Source organism: Quercus robur, chromosome 6 (assembly GCF_932294415.1).
Source record: "Quercus robur chromosome 6, dhQueRobu3.1, whole genome shotgun sequence".
Lineage (NCBI taxonomy): Eukaryota > Viridiplantae > Streptophyta > Magnoliopsida > Fagales > Fagaceae > Quercus > Quercus robur.
The window spans coordinates 44,364,100-44,381,220 of NC_065539.1; the positions used below are offsets into that span (position 1 = coordinate 44,364,100).

General features: G+C 40.1%; 2 protein-coding genes across 3 annotated transcripts; both read left to right on the top strand.

Moving 5' to 3' along the window:
• The first annotated feature begins 511 nt into the window (after positions 1 to 511).
• LOC126690243 (uncharacterized) lies at positions 512 to 1,093 on the top strand. The gene is made up of 2 exons (XM_050385366.1): positions 512 to 566; positions 660 to 1,093. Exons 1-2 carry the CDS (start codon positions 512 to 514, stop codon positions 1,091 to 1,093), a joined length of 489 nt encoding a protein of 162 aa, XP_050241323.1.
• An 11,120-nt stretch (positions 1,094 to 12,213) lies between these two features.
• LOC126688946 (protein FAR1-RELATED SEQUENCE 11-like) lies at positions 12,214 to 16,616 on the top strand. Of its 2 annotated transcripts, none has more exons than XM_050383892.1 (4): positions 12,214 to 12,462; positions 13,521 to 14,549; positions 15,008 to 15,451; positions 15,534 to 16,616. In XM_050383892.1, the coding sequence occupies exons 2-4, from the start codon at positions 13,581 to 13,583 to the stop codon at positions 16,395 to 16,397; spliced, it is 2,277 nt and encodes a 758-aa protein (XP_050239849.1). In that variant the 5' UTR covers positions 12,214 to 12,462; positions 13,521 to 13,580; the 3' UTR covers positions 16,398 to 16,616. The 2 variants fall into 2 exon arrangements, with proteins under 2 accessions (XP_050239849.1, XP_050239848.1); XM_050383891.1 differs by having other exon boundaries at positions 13,542 to 14,549.
• The last annotated feature ends 505 nt before the right edge of the window (positions 16,617 to 17,121 follow it).

Consider the following 17,121-nt stretch of genomic DNA (forward strand, 5'->3'; position numbering starts at 1 on the left):
ATTGAATCAAATCTCTAAATCACTTTTCACGCCCAAGATAGAGAGGGCAAAACTTCCTTGGTGGTTCCATCAGCCCACGTTCATCATTTATAATGGTCAAACGGACCCTGTAGAACATGTGAGCTAGTTTAACCAGAGGATGGCTGTCCACTCTAAGGACGAGGCTTTGATGTGCAAAGTATTTCCCTCCAGTTTGGGACCTGTGGCGATGAGATGGTTCGATGGTCTGAGGGCCAATTCCATAGACTCCTTTAAGGAACTCACTCAGGCCTTTGGCTCTTGTTTTATCACGTGTAGTAGAGTACCTCAGCCCTTGGACTCACTATTGTCCTTGTTCATGCAAGAGGGGGAAACCTTAAAAACGTACTCAGACAGATACTGGGAGATGTATAATGAGATAGATGGTGACTTTGATGATGTGGCCATCAGCACTTTTAAGGTCAGCCTCCCGACTGAGCGCGATTTAAGGAAGTTTCTAACTCGTAAACCTGTTACTAGTGTGATCTAACTCATGGACCAAATTGATAAGTACAAAAGGGTGGAGGAAGACCAACAGCAAGGAAAAGGTAAAGCAAAAGTTATCCCTTAGGAGAGGAAGGATTTCAAGTCGGACCGATTCAATAATAACCAACCTTGGAGAGATTTTACTGGACAATCAGGGTCTGCCAACACCGAGACAGTTAATGCAGTATTCCGAGAACTGGTGCATCAGGTTTTGAAGATGATTAAGAACGAGCTGTTCTTCAAATGGCCGAACAAGATGGCTGGAAACCCCATAAGATGCCATCAAAACCTTTATTGCCAATACCATCAGGACCAAAGGCACACTACAGAAGATTGCAGGAATTTGTGGGACCATATGGACCAGCTGGTCCGTGAAGGGAAGTTAAAGCAGCTGCTACACCATTCCAGTGGCCAGGCGGAGCAGACAGGTTCGGATCCCCGAAGTGATGCTTCTTCAAAACCTCCTTTAGGAATGATCAGTGTCATCTTTGCCGCTCCTGGTAGGACTAGTTCTTGTCCCTCCAGAGTGATGTCTGTGGCTCGCCTATTTACGAAGAAGACATTTCGAGGCCAAAAAAAGCCAGAATAGAGATCCCATCGGTTCTAGGCTTTTCGGACGAGAATAAGATCGGAACCATCCAACCCCATGACGATACTTTGGCGGTCACACTCAGGATAGGGGGTATGATGTGAAGAGAGTGTTGGTAGACCAGGGTAGTACTATCAAGATAATGTACCCCGACCTATACAAAGGGCTGAATTTGAAACCTAAGGACTTAACGGCCTACGATTCCCCTCTAGTAAGCTTCGAGGGGAAGACTGTTACTCCAAGAGATCAGATTAGACTACCCATACAGACTGGTTCGGACGTGGTGGAGGTGGACTTCATTGTGGTAGACGCTTATTCACCCTACATAGCTATTATGGCTAGACCTTGGCTTCATGCCTTATGAGCCGTCTCTTCTACCTTGCACCAAAAGGTAAAATATCCATTAGAGAGGCAATTTAAAGAGATTGTAGGGAATCAGTCCATGGCTAGGCAGTGCATGGTGGCTGCCATCTTACATCAGCCCAAAGCTGAGTCATCGGCCTCTGTTAAAAGGGGCTTATAGCAATCAAAAACTCTGGTATTGCCCGATAATGAATCAACCTGAGGACTTAACGGCCTACGATTCCCCTCTAGTAAGTTTCGAGGGGAAGACTGTTACTCCAAGAGATCAGATTAGACTACCCATACAGACTGGTTCGGACGTAGTGGAGGTGGACTTCATTGTGGTAGACGCTTATTCACCCTACATAGCTATTATGGCTAGACCTTGGCTTCATGCCTTAGGAGCCGTCTCTTCTACCTTGCACCAAAAGGTGAAATATCCATTAGAGAGGCAAGTTAAAGAGATTGTAGGGAATCAGTCCATGGCTAGGCAGTGCATGGTGGCTGCCATCTTACATCAACCCAAAGCTGAGTCATCGGCCTCTGTTAAAAGGGGCTTATAGAAATCAAAAACTCTGGTATTGCCCGATAATGAATCAACCGAGGAAGCAAAGTACGAAGATCTAGAAAAGGTTGTTGTTGGCGATGATCCGGATAAGTTCTTTCAGGTCGATTCCCAACTGCCTCCCCAGGAGAAGGAAAAGCTAATTGAGTTCCATAGAAAAAACGTTGATGTATTCGCGTGGAATGCCTACGAAGCTCCAAGGGTAGACCTAAACTTCATTTGCCACCATTTGAATGTCAATCCAGCTGTTACCCCTAAAAAACAATCTCATCGGCACTCATCTAGAGATCATTCTGTTGCTATTAAAGATGAGGTGACAAAGCTTAAACAGGCAGGGGCTATCAAGGAAGTTTTCTACCCTGAGTGGTTGGCCAATACTGTGGTAGTGAAGAAAAAGAATGGGAAATGGCGAGTATGTGTGGATTTCACGGATTTAAACAAGGCTTGCCCAAAAGATCCCTTCCCTATGCCTCGAATAGACCAGCTAGTAGATGCCACTGTAGGCCATCCTCGGATGAGATTTTTAGATGCCTTTCAAGGATACCATCAAATACTACTAGCCCTAGATGATCAAGAGAAGATAGCTTTTGTCACTCCCATTAGAAATTACCATTACAAGGTGATGCCCTTTAGCTTGAAAAATGCGAGATCCACCTATCAAAGGATGATGACTAAGATATTTGAACCCCAGGTGGGCAAAAATATTAAGGTCTATATAGATGACATGGTGGTGAAGAGCAAGGTCGTGTCTAAGCATGTGGGAGACCTCGGAAATATTTTTGAAATTCTGAGGAAACACAAGTTATGCCTTAACACTTCCAAGTGCTCTTTTGGTGTGGGATCAAGCAAGTTTCTGGGCTATATGGTGACTTACTAGGGAATCGAGGTTAATCCTGACCAAGTTAAGGCGATAAACAATCTACAACCACCTCGGAATCCCAAAGAAGTTAAGAAGTTAATCGGAATGATTGCTACCTTGAACCGGTTTATCTCTCAGTCAGCAGATAGATACAGACCCTTCTTCATGTTGATGAATAAATGAAAGGAATTTGAGTGGACCGAGAAGTGCGCTTTGGCCTTCTAGCAGCTTAACGAATATCTCTCTCATCCACCTATCATGTCTAGTTCTGAGATGGATGAAGTTCTGTTTGCTTATATTGTTGTGGCCCCTCATGCTGTGAGTTAGGTATTGATACGAGTTGAGAGTGGCGTACAATGGCCAGTCTACTATGTGAGAAAGTCACTACATGAGGTCGAGATTCGCTATCTACCATTGGAGAAAGCCATCTTGGCGGTAGTGCATGGTACATAAAAGCTTCCCCATTACTTCCAAGCACATACAGTCGTCGTCCTAACTCAACTTCCACTCAGGGCTATACTTCGAAGTGCCGACTACACAGAAAGGATTGCTAAATGGGGCACAATTCTAAGGGCTTTTGACATCAAGTACATGCCTCGTACCTCTGTCAATGGTCAAGTACTGGCAGACCTGGTGGCCTAGTTCGCTGAACCCCTATTAGGAGAGGTGGCAGCGACACAAAACATGGATGGAAAACCAGTTGGCACAATCTCCCTACAAGAACCTTCATTCTGGAAGGTATATGTTGACGATGTAGCAAATCAAAGGGGCTCCGGAGTAGGGTTAGTTCTGGTTTCTCCTGAACAAATCATTATTGAAAAGTCACTAATACTAGGTTTCTCAGTTACAAATAATGAGGTCGAATATGAAACTTTGTTGAAAGGAATGTCCATGGTTCAAAAAATAGAGGGAAAGGCAGTAAAGATGTTCTCAGACTCAAGACTGGTCGTCGGCCAAGTGAAGGGCAAATTAGAAGCAAGAGATGAGAGAATGCAAGGGTACTTAAGTCAAGTTAGGCATTTGCAATCAAGATTTGAATCATTCAACCTACTACACGTCCCTAGAAGTGGAAACACACATATTGATTCTCTAACCGCGCTCGCAACCTCCTCGGCGCAGAGCTTACCTCGGGTTATTCTTATAGAAAACTTGTGCAAACCCACAGAGGTTAAGGGAAATGTGGTCCATGTTCAACAAGTCAGAGTAGAGCCTAGCTGAATGGATCCCATAGTACTATTCCTGAAAGAGATCTTGCCGGAGGATAAATCAGAGGTGGACAAAGTACGGAGAAAGGCACCTTGTTTCTGGCTATCCGAGGACCAAAAACTATATAAGCGCTCTTTTTCTGGGCCATACCTACTCTGCATTCACCCTGAAGCATCGGAGCTACTCCTTGAGGAGTTACATGAAGAGATTTGTGGAAGTCATATAAGAGGAAGGTCTTTGTCTCACAAAGCCATCACTCAAGGCTATTGATGGCCAAATATGCAAAAAGAAGCACAGGAATATGTGAGGAAGTGTGATCGTTGCCAAAGATTTGCACCAAATATACATCAGCCAGGAGGAGTCCTTAACCCCCTATCCAGCGCTTGGCCATTTGCTCAATAGGGCTTAGATATCGTTAGGCCTTTCCCTAAAGCAGTAGGAAACAAGAGATATTTGCTAGTCAGCACGGACTACTTCACCAAGTGGGTTGAAACTGAACCTTTGGCAAATATTAGAGACGTAGATGCCAAGAAATTTGTTTGGAAAAACATTATCACACGGTTCAAGGTCCCTCGTACCCTTATCTCGGACAATGGCCTTCAATTCGACAGCAAATCCTTCAAGAGATACTGTTGTGATCTTGGAATCACAAACAGGTATTTCACTCCAGCTTATCCTCAAGAAAATGGACAGGCTAAGGCTGTTAACAAGGTCATAGTGAACAAACTCAAGAAAAGGCTGGATGATGCGAAGGGAATATGGGTAGAAGAGTTGTCCCATGTCCTATGGATGTATAGAATTACACCTCACAGGTCAACAAGAGAGACCCTCTTTTCAATGACTTATGGAGCCAAAGCTGTCATTCCTTTAGAAACTAGCTTTCCAACATTAAGGACCACCTCATTCAATTCAAGCAGTAACAATGAGTTATTAGAAAAGAGCCTAGACTTTGTTGAAGAAAAAAGAGAAAGTGCAAAGGTTCAACTGGCATACTACCAATACAAACTCAAGCAAAGTTATGATGCCGACATAAAGCTGAGGCCATTAATGCCAGGTGACTTGGTGTTGAGAAAAGTTCTAGATACGGCAAAGAATCCAAAATAGGGAAAGCTTGGGCCTAACTGGGAAGGGCTTTACCGCATCACCTCAGTAGCTGGCATAGGAGAATACTTTCTTGAAGACCTGGATGAACATGTAATACCACGGCTGTGGAATTTAAACAACCTGAAAAGGTATTATTATTAATGAAAGTCTCTTTTGTCAATATGTTCATTTATCAAAGGCATTTTATTTCTCATTATTCATTCTTTATAAGTGTTAAACAGATCCTAAGTTATGCCAAGTCTCTCGGACCACATACTTTAGTAAAATTAACACTCGATGGCATCTTTATAAGTGTTAAACAGATCCTAAGTAATGCCAGGTCCCTTGGACCACATACTTGGGTAAAATTAACACTCAATGGCATCTTTATAAGTGTTAAACAGATCCTAAGTTATGCCAAGTCCCTCGGACCACATACTTGGGTAAAATCAACACTCAATGGCATCTTTATAAGTGTTAAACAGATCCTAATTTATTTCAGGTCTCTCGAACTATATACTTGGGTGAAATTAGCACTCAATGACATCTTTATAAGTGTTAAATAGATTCTAAGCTATGTCAGGCCTCTCGGAACACATACTTAGGTGAAATTAACACTCAATGACATTTATTCATTCTTTTATAAGTGGTAAACAGATCCTAAGTTATGTCTGATCTCTCGGACCACATATATAGGTGAAATGAACACATTACGATATCTTTTTTGTTTCTCACTAACTGTTAAGATGAACCCAGTATTATAGCCAACTCCTCAAATTATTAACGGTGTATCATTATCAGTTTTTACTAAAGGTAAAATAACAAAAGTTCAATGCTATTTATAATAGTGGTACTCGAAGCACAAAGAACAAAAATGCAAAAGATGAAGAGAAAAACGTTCTCATTAAATGAAAGAGAAAGTACATTATACACATTGACAGAATGTCATTAAAAATAAAAAAATAAAAAATAAAAAAAAAAAAAAACCTACTACAAAAGAAATTACAAAGAGAATCCTAGGTGCTAGACTTCAACATTAGGAGTAGAAGGATCTTCTTTCTGGCTCGGCTGGGAAGTAGGAGCATCCTTGGCCTTAGGATCAACTTCTTGGGTCTTGGCCTTTGCTTCCTTCGCCTTGGCTGCAGCTTCCCTGTCCTTGGCAGCATCCTTGACTTCTGCGGAGGGCTTTTTCCCTTGCCCATACCCTTGTCTTTCTCCCCCTTAGCCCCCTGGACTTAATCACCAGCTTGGCTGGATCCCTTCGAAGCCTCTGGGAGAAGGAGAGGGAGAGCATCTTGGTTAGCCGAGGGTTGCTCGGAAGTCTCTAGAGCAAGGGCAAGGGGAGAGGAGATGGCACCAGGGACTTCGCGGATATCCAGATGGTAGTATACACTCCCGGGCTACCTCCAAACAGAGTCTGCAGGGACTCCTGCAACACTAAGGGCCCTATCTCATGTCACGTTGCAGTAATTCCTGCATACCTCTGAAAGCTCCTCAGGAAGTGTTATCTGCGTCTCCTCTACGCCAAGTAAATATGAAGCCTGCTTCTCAGCCTCGACTGCTTCCTTGGCCAGTTGAGCTGCCCCCTTGGCCTTCTACAACTTAAACTTAAGATCTAGGACCAAATGCCTTTGAATGGCCAGATCTATCTCAGTCAAGTGCAGCTTTTGGCACTGATCCTTAGCCTGCCTTTTCATGATTTTTAGACCAGCCTCAGCACTTAGGCGAGCCTGGTCCATCGATTTAAGCTTCTCGGACATCTCAACCTACTCCTGTTTAAGGGCCCCCAATGATTTCTCAACATCAGCACGAGAGAAGCCTCAGCCTCGGCCTCTTTATGAGCGTCATGAACCCACTCCTCGACCATGAAAACTTGTTGAGCAATCTACCCAAAGACAACGGAAAAATAATATGAGTTAAAAAGTAAAGAAAGAACGAAAGTACAGTTTGCCATTTAAATTCACGAGTATGTAGATTGCTTACCATAGCAAGGTCCCTCTTCAGGGACAGGAAGAGGTTATTCTGCTTGAAGCGCATGTAAGCTTCCATATCCTTCGGAAGGAGTAAAGGCTGCTCCAAGGCTTCAGCAATATATCCCGCTCAACCCTTCTGGAATTCTCGGACTGAGGCATTCCAAGGGATGGGAGTCCTATCCACCTCCAGTCGAGGAGACCATGTGCATTGTGTCATGCGCACATCAGCCCTATTTTGTTCTTCTCAGCTATCCACGGAGTGGGACCTCTTATCCCGGGCATCTTTGGCCACTTTCTGTTGTTTTATACCCTTTTAAGGACCCACCTCACCTTCCTCAAGCACCTCAATTGGCCTTTTCTTCTTTAAATCAGGAATTGGCTTCAATCCGAGGTCGGTGGGAATCGTAGGAGGAGGAGGGGGGAGAGTAGTAGGAACTTGAGACTTAGGGATTTCTTGCGAAGTTGTCCCTTTGTTCCTTGCAGCCATGAGATCTCTTAGTCTTCTGTTCTCCCGGTTCAGTGCCATCTCGTCCTCTTCTTCTTTGGATGTGCTGTCTACACAGACAACTACCAGGATAGGATGGTGAACACCCGAGTGTCTGTCAACCTCTGCCTCGGCGTTCGAGATATTAACTAAAGGAGTCTCTTGGATCTACCCTTCTTCAAAGCAAAATCTGTCTATCTCCTCCTTGAGTGATAGATGAGAAAAGGCAATTTCCTCCCTTGGAGCTGCTGCTACCACAAGCAAAACTTGTTGAAGTGGTAATACCACTAGCAGAAGGTCTCTCTGAGCTAAAAACCCCTGCTTAGAAACGTCTATGCGATTCAGCCTAGAGTCACCAGCCCTTATCGCCTGTCCGCCTCCTAGAATATTCTTGATATAGGCTCCTAGTCTAGTACTAAGTGAGCGGCTCGCAATTGTCTATCCTCACTGATGAAGACCTCGAACCTCAGCAAATAATTAAGAGCCAGAACGTTAACCAAGCTAAGTTTCGGAGCAACATGATTTTTATTTGCAAAAACGTCCGAGGAGGAAATCATGGTCAGACCAATGGAAGTTGTCATCAAAATAGGATAAAGTGTTAAAAGCAAAAGAGGATAAAACTAAAAGTGTTAGATCCCCTGCCAAAGGGACTAATCCTAGGGTACCCCACCTAGATCTCCGCTCGAGTGAAGCAGTGAAGACCGTCATTCCACTCCCTGGAGACAATCAGGTAGTCATCCTTCATGCCCTTGTTAGATTTGGGAAGGCACAATCTCAGCCTGACGATATCGGACCGGGACTTGAGATAGTATCCCACACCAGCAAGCTTGTGGCACTCGTACATGTGAACCACATCATGCCACGTGAGCCCCAAGTCCATCTGCTCGTTGAAAGCGTCTATGCATCCCAAGACCCTAAATAGGTTAGGGGCGCATTGATGGGGAGTTAGTCTGTGGTTAATCAAGTAATCCCTGGTTACCCTACCCATGGGAAGCATCATTCCTCCCTCTATGAAAGTGATCATTAGAATGACGACTTCACCCACTTGTCTATTGGTAAGAATTTGGTTTGAGGCACAATATTGCAGGGCTACTCCCCGTGAAATGTGGTATCTAGCCCTGAATTCCTCCATACCGGCCTGAGAGTCTACTAAATACTTGAATCTACCCATCGAAGCAAACGTATATGACACGAAGAAAGTTTTTAAAAAAAGAGAAAGAAGGCCGAGGAGAAAAAGAAAATTTAAAGAAGTAGAAACTTACGAGAGCTAATATATATGTCAATCCCTGAAACCTTTAGGAAGATTTTCGGAGATTTCTTAAAGAAAGGGTATGGAAGGCTTAGTAACATAGAGAGTTATGTGAGTTTGAGTGCTTGGAATCTTTGGAGACTTTGAAGACTTGTGAAATAAGGAGAAAATGATTTCCCTCGATGCTTTATATAGAGGGCAAGATTGAGTGGAAGTTATCCCACTCAAAACCCAAGGAGGAATGTCAACCATTGGATTAGCGCTTCACCATTGGATATAGGGAACATAACGCTGCCTAGAGCAATTAATGACGCCTCGTAAACTCCAAAGCGTCAGTGGCAATAATGGGGCACGCAAAACGGCACTCCCACATGTGTAAATCAAAGGGCAAAACAATATTAGCGCAAAAAAAAAAAAATCAAAACCCCACTTTTCTCCTCAGACAAAAGGGAAAAAAACCAGAGTTTTGAAGGGCTATTATAGGGTAAGGGCCCAAATCATATATTGGGCCTTGAGCCTAGTCCGAGAGCATGAGCAATCCAAGGAGGAGCAAATAGTAATGAATGATTCAGGCTTAGGGTTTAGTGAGCAAGATATGAACGGGAAGTTGGTCCGAGGAGGAATAACTCCTCGGATACGATAAGTACAATTCAAATATGTACTCCAACAATTAAGGTGACCTTCCAAAAAGCTCCATTGATAGGGACGTGCATCATAAACATACGAAAAGGATGGGAGCCCAAAAATATCTAAGAGAAAGCTGCTATCACCACATTGAATGCACTGCAGCTACTTTTCTTGCTGCATTTATGTGGAAAAGACCCCTAAGCAGTGCTGTCTTGGCCACCACAACTCATAGAAAACTAGAGAGGGTGTTTGATGGGACAGATACTCAAGTAAGGGCTCAGATGACTAACAAGTGTAGGATCAAGATGATCTGAAAGGAACTATATAATGTAAGGGACCTTCCATGAGAAGGGGGGATCGGAAAAATAGAAAGAAAACACTGTAGCAATCTAAATTGTCTTTGTATCCAATTGTAATCAATTTATACAAGTGTGACATCCTCGAACTAAAAATCCATTGATATCAGAACCTCTTATTTGTGTTTGATCGTCATTTAATTCAATACTAGCCGTTGTCCAACTCATTAGGGTCTAGTTCTTTGACTCACTCTCTACAAATTTATTGCACTGGGCTCATTAGGCCAAGATCCCATACATCTTGGGCTTGGGCTGTAAACCGTGTCCTTACAGTAAGTATATCATTTTTCTTAATAATATAGGGATAGAAAAACAAACTTTAAGAAAACTTTAGGGAGGGGAAAAATATTTTTAGGCAAAAATACAATTTACACTCTATAAATTCAGTGAATTGTTATTTTAGTCCACTAAATTTAAAATTGACATTTTAGTCCGTCAACTTTGACAACACTATTGTTTTATTCCTTTCATGTCCATTACCATTTGAAAACACATTAACTCTCTCAAAACAATGTTGTTTTTAAATCATTTTTTTTATGCTTCAAATGTGAAACAATATCATTTTAGGAGAGAAAACATCAATAGAAGAATGACTAAAGTAAAAGCATTGTCAAAGTTAAAGGATTAAAATGACAAAATTTAAACTTATTAAACTAAAACGAAAATTCTCCAAGCCTATAAGATGTTTTTTATTTTTACCATATCATTTATATATATATATATATATATATAAAGCTAAAATACAAATTGCACCCTTTAAGTTTGACTGAAATTCATTTCAGTCATTTAACGTTACTTTTGCTCAATTAAATCCTCTAAGTTTCAAATTTATTCAATTCAAGCCATTCATCCAATTTCGTTAAAAAATTGCCATTAAAAAATATTTTTCTCACATGAAAAAAATAAATAAAAACATTTTTTTATATAGATTTTTTATGTAAGATTTTTTTTTTTTCATTAGTTAATTGCATATTTAATAGCAATTTTTTTAACAAAATTGGATTAAAAGCCTAAATTGAATAAATTTGAAACTTAAAAAAATCAATTGAATAAAGTAAAATTAGAAAATTGAAATGAATTTTAGTCAAATTTAGAAGGTGCAATTTACATTTTAGCCCAAAAAAATTATACTAAGAAACAAAGATCAACCTTAGACTCTTGCTAGGAGAGGTGCCTTAGGCTGTTTGGATGAATTTTTTTCATCACTCAATTTCCGTCACTCAATTTCCATCATTCATAACTCATCACTCATCACTTAATTTTTCACACCCGTTTGGCACCATCACTCACTTTCCATCACTCAATATTTTTCACACTATTTGTGGGTCCCATAACTGTCACTCGATGCAGTTTTTTTTTTTTTTTTTTTTTTCCAGTAACCAAACTCACCGAACCCAAAGAAAAAAAAAATCTGAACCCAGAAAAACCCAACCAAAAAAAGAACCCACTGAAAGAACAAAAAAAAAAAAAAAAAAAAAAAAAAAGAGAAAGAATTGAACCCAGAAAAACCCAGCCAAAAAAAGAACCTAGTGAGAAAAAAAAAAAAAGGGACGAAGAACTGAACCCAGTGATGAACGTGAAGAACCCACTAGTGTGAAAGGAAAAAGAAAAAAAAAGAACATGAACACACGCACCGAACCCAATAAAGAAAAAAAAAAAAAAAGATAGTCAAAAGTTGCAACTTTGACTAACAGTGAGTCCCTCCATATAGTGTTATTTACAGAAATGTCATTGAGTTATGAGTTATGGAAACTAAAAACAGCTAAAATGTGTTTTCAGTTCCATAACTCATAACTCAAAAATCAGAGAATTGAGTGATGGAAACAGAGTTATCGTGCGCTAAATAGATATTAAGCTATGGGTCCCACCATTTTTGAGTTATGAGTTATAGAAACTGAAAGTTGAGTTACGGAAACAGGCCATCCAAACAGCCTGTACTTCCTCAAGATTTTGTAATTTTCCCATTCGCTGATGTTGCTCTCTTAGTTGGCCTTGATGCTGTGGGAACCATGTATGAATGGCTCCAAGTATCTGATGTTTCTTAGTTAATCTCAATTGCCCTGTTTACCAAAAAAGAAAAAGAAAAATGATCAACCTTTTTTTGAGAAAAAAAAAAAAAAAAAAAAAAAAAAAAAAAAAGGATCAACCTTAGACCAAATTCTAGTGATAAAAAAATGTGAGCCCAAAAACAAAAAAGGACCAAATGATTTGATTGGGCCTTTGGGCCAGACTTCAATATATGTTCTACATAGATCTCATACCCAGCCCAATTCTTAATAAAAAAGTTAATTAAAAAAACAACAAAAACAAAAACAAAAAACTAGGGTTAAGTCTAACGTACGCCGCTGAGGTCTCTTTTTATTGGTTCGTGCCAGCCGTTCGTTTACCCACAAATCACGGGTTTCCCAAAAGAACCCAGTTTTTAGATCCAACGGCTGAAAATCACTTGTGGGCACTCGATAACCTGGTGCACCCACACGGCGCACGATAGCTATCCCTCCCTTGAAAACAGTTCTTCGTTCTCCCTAGTATGCGCCTTACTCCTCCCCGCCAGTTTCCAACACTCTCTCATTGGTTTTTTGACAGTTAAAAATACAGTTATTCAGCTGCTCAGATCAAACCCAGGTGTGCATAACTGTATCTATCAATAATTTTGATTTTTTTTTTTAGTAGTAAATGTACTCATTCTTCATGTTCGTGTGTGTGGGGATGCGTGTTTTTTTTTTTTTTTTTTTTTTTAAATACAGTTTTTCAGGTGCTGAGATCAAATCCAGCTGAGTATGACTGTCTCTTAAAGAAAGTACATTTTTTTTAGGATTTTTTTTTTTTTTGTTGTTGGGGATGAATTTTTACTTGGAAATGTAGCTCATTTTTCATGTTTGTGACTTCTATTTTTGAAAATTTTGGTGGGTTTTTTAAAAGGGTAAAATTTATGCGGATTGGTGATATGATATTGGAATTTGGATCTTGTTGGAGGTTGGAATTGGATGGATCATATTTGTGAGATTAAATGAATGTGTGGGGTTTGATTTATTTTGTGAGAGACCCATATGAGATTGGGATTTAAATGAGATGGAGATCCAAAGCTGCATTCTTTGATACAGTTTTTGTTAATGTAAAGCTCAGTGGGTTCTGTTTTCAGCTGTGTTTGATTGTGTGTTTTGATCCTAAATCATATCTGAACATTGGGTCTTTCTTTTTTCTTTTTTCTTTTTTCTGTTGGGAAATCAAATGTTGGACATGATTGGTTAGGAAGTAATTATGGGACCTGTGTTTTTGAGGAATTGTTGAACATTGGGGCATATCTTATGAAAGCTTGTCTTCCTCTATTTCCCTTGTGAGATGCATTAAAAGCATACTCTTGTTGTCCTATTGAAGTAAAAGTTTCACTTGTCAAGGGAGTAGCACACACTTTTTAAGGAAACATATAAGCTCATTAACGTTGCTGCTACCTTCTTGTCTTTAGCTTGTGTACTGAAAGAACACGATTCATTGATGCCACCAGAGTGTGTGAAAATTGGAATATATGCTTAAAAAAAAAAAGATTGAAGAGCTTTCTTGATCAATTTCTGATACCAAAGAATGTTAGGATGTATAAAAGAAATTTAAGTGGCAAGCCACTCTGACTTGTTTTTCTTTTTGCATATCATATTCTTAAGCTGCAATTTTTTTTTTTGGTTAAGCTGTTATGTTTGTCCTCACAGGTGCTTAATCTGCAAATTCAGTCATCTGTAGAGGAAAGAATGTCAGAAGGGACAAGTGTAGTGATGGAATCTTCTGAAAATGGCACAGATTTGTCTCAAGATGATATTGGCACCATAGAGGAAACACCCGACAATACAATTTTGTCACGACAGACTTCTGTGAACCTTGTTCCATTTATAGGCCAAAGATTTGTTTCTCAGGAAGCCGCTTATGAATTTTATTGCAGTTTTGCAAAGCAATGTGGCTTTTCAATCAGACGTCATCGAACTCGTGGCAAGGATGGGGTCGGTCGGGGAGTTACAAGAAGGGATTTCACTTGCCATCGTGGTGGATATCCACAGTTGAAACCGTCTGAAGATGGAAAGATGCAGAGAAATCGCAAATCATCACGCTGTGGTTGTCAAGCATATTTACGCATTGTTAAGCGGGCAGATTTTGACCTCCCTGAATGGCGTGTTACAGGATTTAGCAATATCCACAACCATGAACTTTTAAAACCACAACAAGTTCGTCTCCTTCCTGCCTATTGTACAATATCTCCAGATGACAAAAGTCGGATTTGCATGTTTGCAAAAGCTGGAATGTCAGTGCGGCAAATGTTAAGATTGTTGGAGCTAGAGAAAGGTGTTAAGTTGGGCTGTCTACCATTTACAGAAATAGATGTGAGAAATCTTTTACAATCTTTTAGAAATGTTGATAGAGATAGTGATGCTATTGATCTTATCGCAATGTGCAAGAAACTGAAAGATGAAAATCCTAACTTCAAGTATGACTTCAAAATAGACTGCCATAACAGGCTGGAGCATATTGCATGGTCTTATGCTTCATCAGTTCAATTGTACGAGGCATTTGGAGATGCAGTGGTTTTTGACACAACACACCGTCTGGATGCCTATGATATGCTATTAGGCATTTGGCTTGGAGTGGACAATCATGGAATGACATGTTTTTTCAGTTGTGTGCTTCTACAGGATGAAAATATGCACTCTTTTTCCTGGGCACTGAAGGTAAGAAGTTTATGGACGTACATATGAAGAAACTGAGGACCATCATCTTTTCCTGCTCTATTTCCTCATTTTGCACGTAAGCCCTAAGTATTAATGTTTGACAAAGGGCTAACTTTAGAATGGGCCATAAAATAGACAGTTAATGTACTTGGCCTTTATCTTCCAAATAGATTTAAACTTAATGCTGGCTTTTGAATGGGGTGCAAAATACAAAATTAAAAGACATAAGAAAAAGATTTGTGCTTTTTTTTTGCCTTAGGAGTGTGTCTGATCCCATGCTTTTTTGATATGTTACTTTGCAGCATCTGTGGTATAATGAAGTTGTATTTGATTCCCCCCACCATCCCCCCCCCCCCCCCCAAAAAAAAAAAAAAAAAGATTTCCACCATGTTATCTTATAAGATTCTTGGTTAAATTGAACTTGTTTTTGCTAAGCTTAGTTCATTTCTGGAATGCAGACGTTCTTGGGCTTCATGAAAGGAAAGGCCCCACAGACAATATTAACTGACCATAACATGTGGTTGAAAGATGCTATTGCTATTGAAATGCCTGAAACCAAACATGCCTTTTGCATTTGGCACATCATTGCAAAGTTCTCAGATTGGTTTTCTATACTGCTTGGATCACATTATGATGATTGGAAAGATGAGTTTCATCGGCTCTATAATATGGAATTTGTGGAAGATTTTGAAGGGGGGTGGAGAGAAATGGTGAATAAATATGGATTTCATGCAAATAAGCATATTATCAGCTTATATGCATTACGATCATTTTGGGCTTTGTCATTCTTGCGTCGGTACTTCTTTGCAGGAATGATGGGTACATGTCAGTTAGAGTCAATTAATGCTTTCATCCAACGGTTTATGAGTGCACAGTCTCAACTGGATCATTTTGTAGAGCAAGTGGGTAACGTTTATTTCATTTTCTTCCATTCTTTAATTATTTAATAAGCCTAGCTCATTAAAAAAATTTTCCCCACCTCAGGTAGCTGATATTGTTGATTTCAATGACCGGGTTGGAGCAAAGCAAAAGATGCAACGGAAATTGCAGAAAGTCAGCCTGAAAACAGGTTCACCAATTGAATCTCATGCTGCCACTCTTCTTACTCCCTATGCCTTTAGTAAACTCCAAGAGGAGCTTGTGTTGGCTCCGCAGTATGCGTCTCTTCTGGTTGATGAAGGTTGTTTCCAGGTTAGACACCATACCCAGATAGATGGAGGGTGCAACGTGATATGGATTCCTTGTCAAGAGCACATCAGCTGTAGCTGCCATCAGTTTGAGTTTTCAGGCATACTCTGTAGACATGTCCTACGTGTCCTGTCAACTAATAACTGCTTTCACATTCCAGATCGATATCTACCTAACCGTTGGCGTAGTGTCAATTCATCTTGCTCCAACCCCTTCCAGACTGCAACTACAAGGGAGCATTCTGAGAGGATTCAGTTATTAGAGTCCATGGCTTCAACACTTGTGACAGAATCAATTGAAACGGAGGAAAGGCTTGATGTTGCTTGTGAGCAAATGGCCATGGTGTTATCACGTATTAAAGATCTTTCTAGGTCAACACATAGCATGAATGAAATTGCGTATAATTGCCCATCTGACTCGTTGATTCTACCAGAAGTGGAAGATGCTGATGGAATTGTTCAGAGTTTTACAATTGGGAATCCTCATGATAATATCACTTTGGGAAAGCTTAAAGAGAGAAGGCCAAGAGATGGGATTGATACCATTAGAAAGCGGAGGCATTGTCCGGGGCCTTGCTGTGGGCATTTTGGACACGATGGATCAGCCTGTTCATTAATAGGAGATGATGATTTGCCTGAAGATGCACTAGGGTATTTGTAGTTCAACAAGTGGGAACTGGTACTAGATGTACAAAGCAATAGTATCACCTTTGTAAACGTCCATTACCTTTCTTTTTTTCTCTTTTTGATGAATCAGAAAATTACATTAATGCAAACACCATATGTTACACCACTCTCAGCAAGAAGCTGTTTACCCTGCCAGTACAACCCTTACACAATAGAACTATCAAGCACAAAGAGATGTGCTGGCATTCAGTAAGACATGCTCATTTACCAATAGATTATAACTGCTTTAACTTAGCAAAAAAATATTACAACTAATTTTGAACAGATGTCCAAAACCTTCGCATGGTGTTTTTTTTTTAATCTTTTTCCTCTCATTCTCTCTCTCTCCATTCCAGATTCAATAATACTAAAAAAATTGTCACTCTTTACTAAAGATGTGAGCTATATTGTAATTGCATGTATAAACTCTTCAAGGTTTAGCTTAACATTCATGATACTGCGACTTCCACATTTACACTGCTTGAATAAATAAAATATTGAAATGAAACATTTTTGCTTCTATTTTTGCAATCATGGCCTTCATGAACAAGTTGAGTTTTTCTTGCAATCATCAGTTGACGCAATATTAGTTATTTCCATATTAAACTTTACTCTGTGGAAAGTAATAGGTGTTGCCTGTAATGTGTTTTCTCAGTATTTTGCTTTGCTTATGCTCTGTTGCACACAATTGCACTTTAACCTTGCTTTGCTATAGGAAT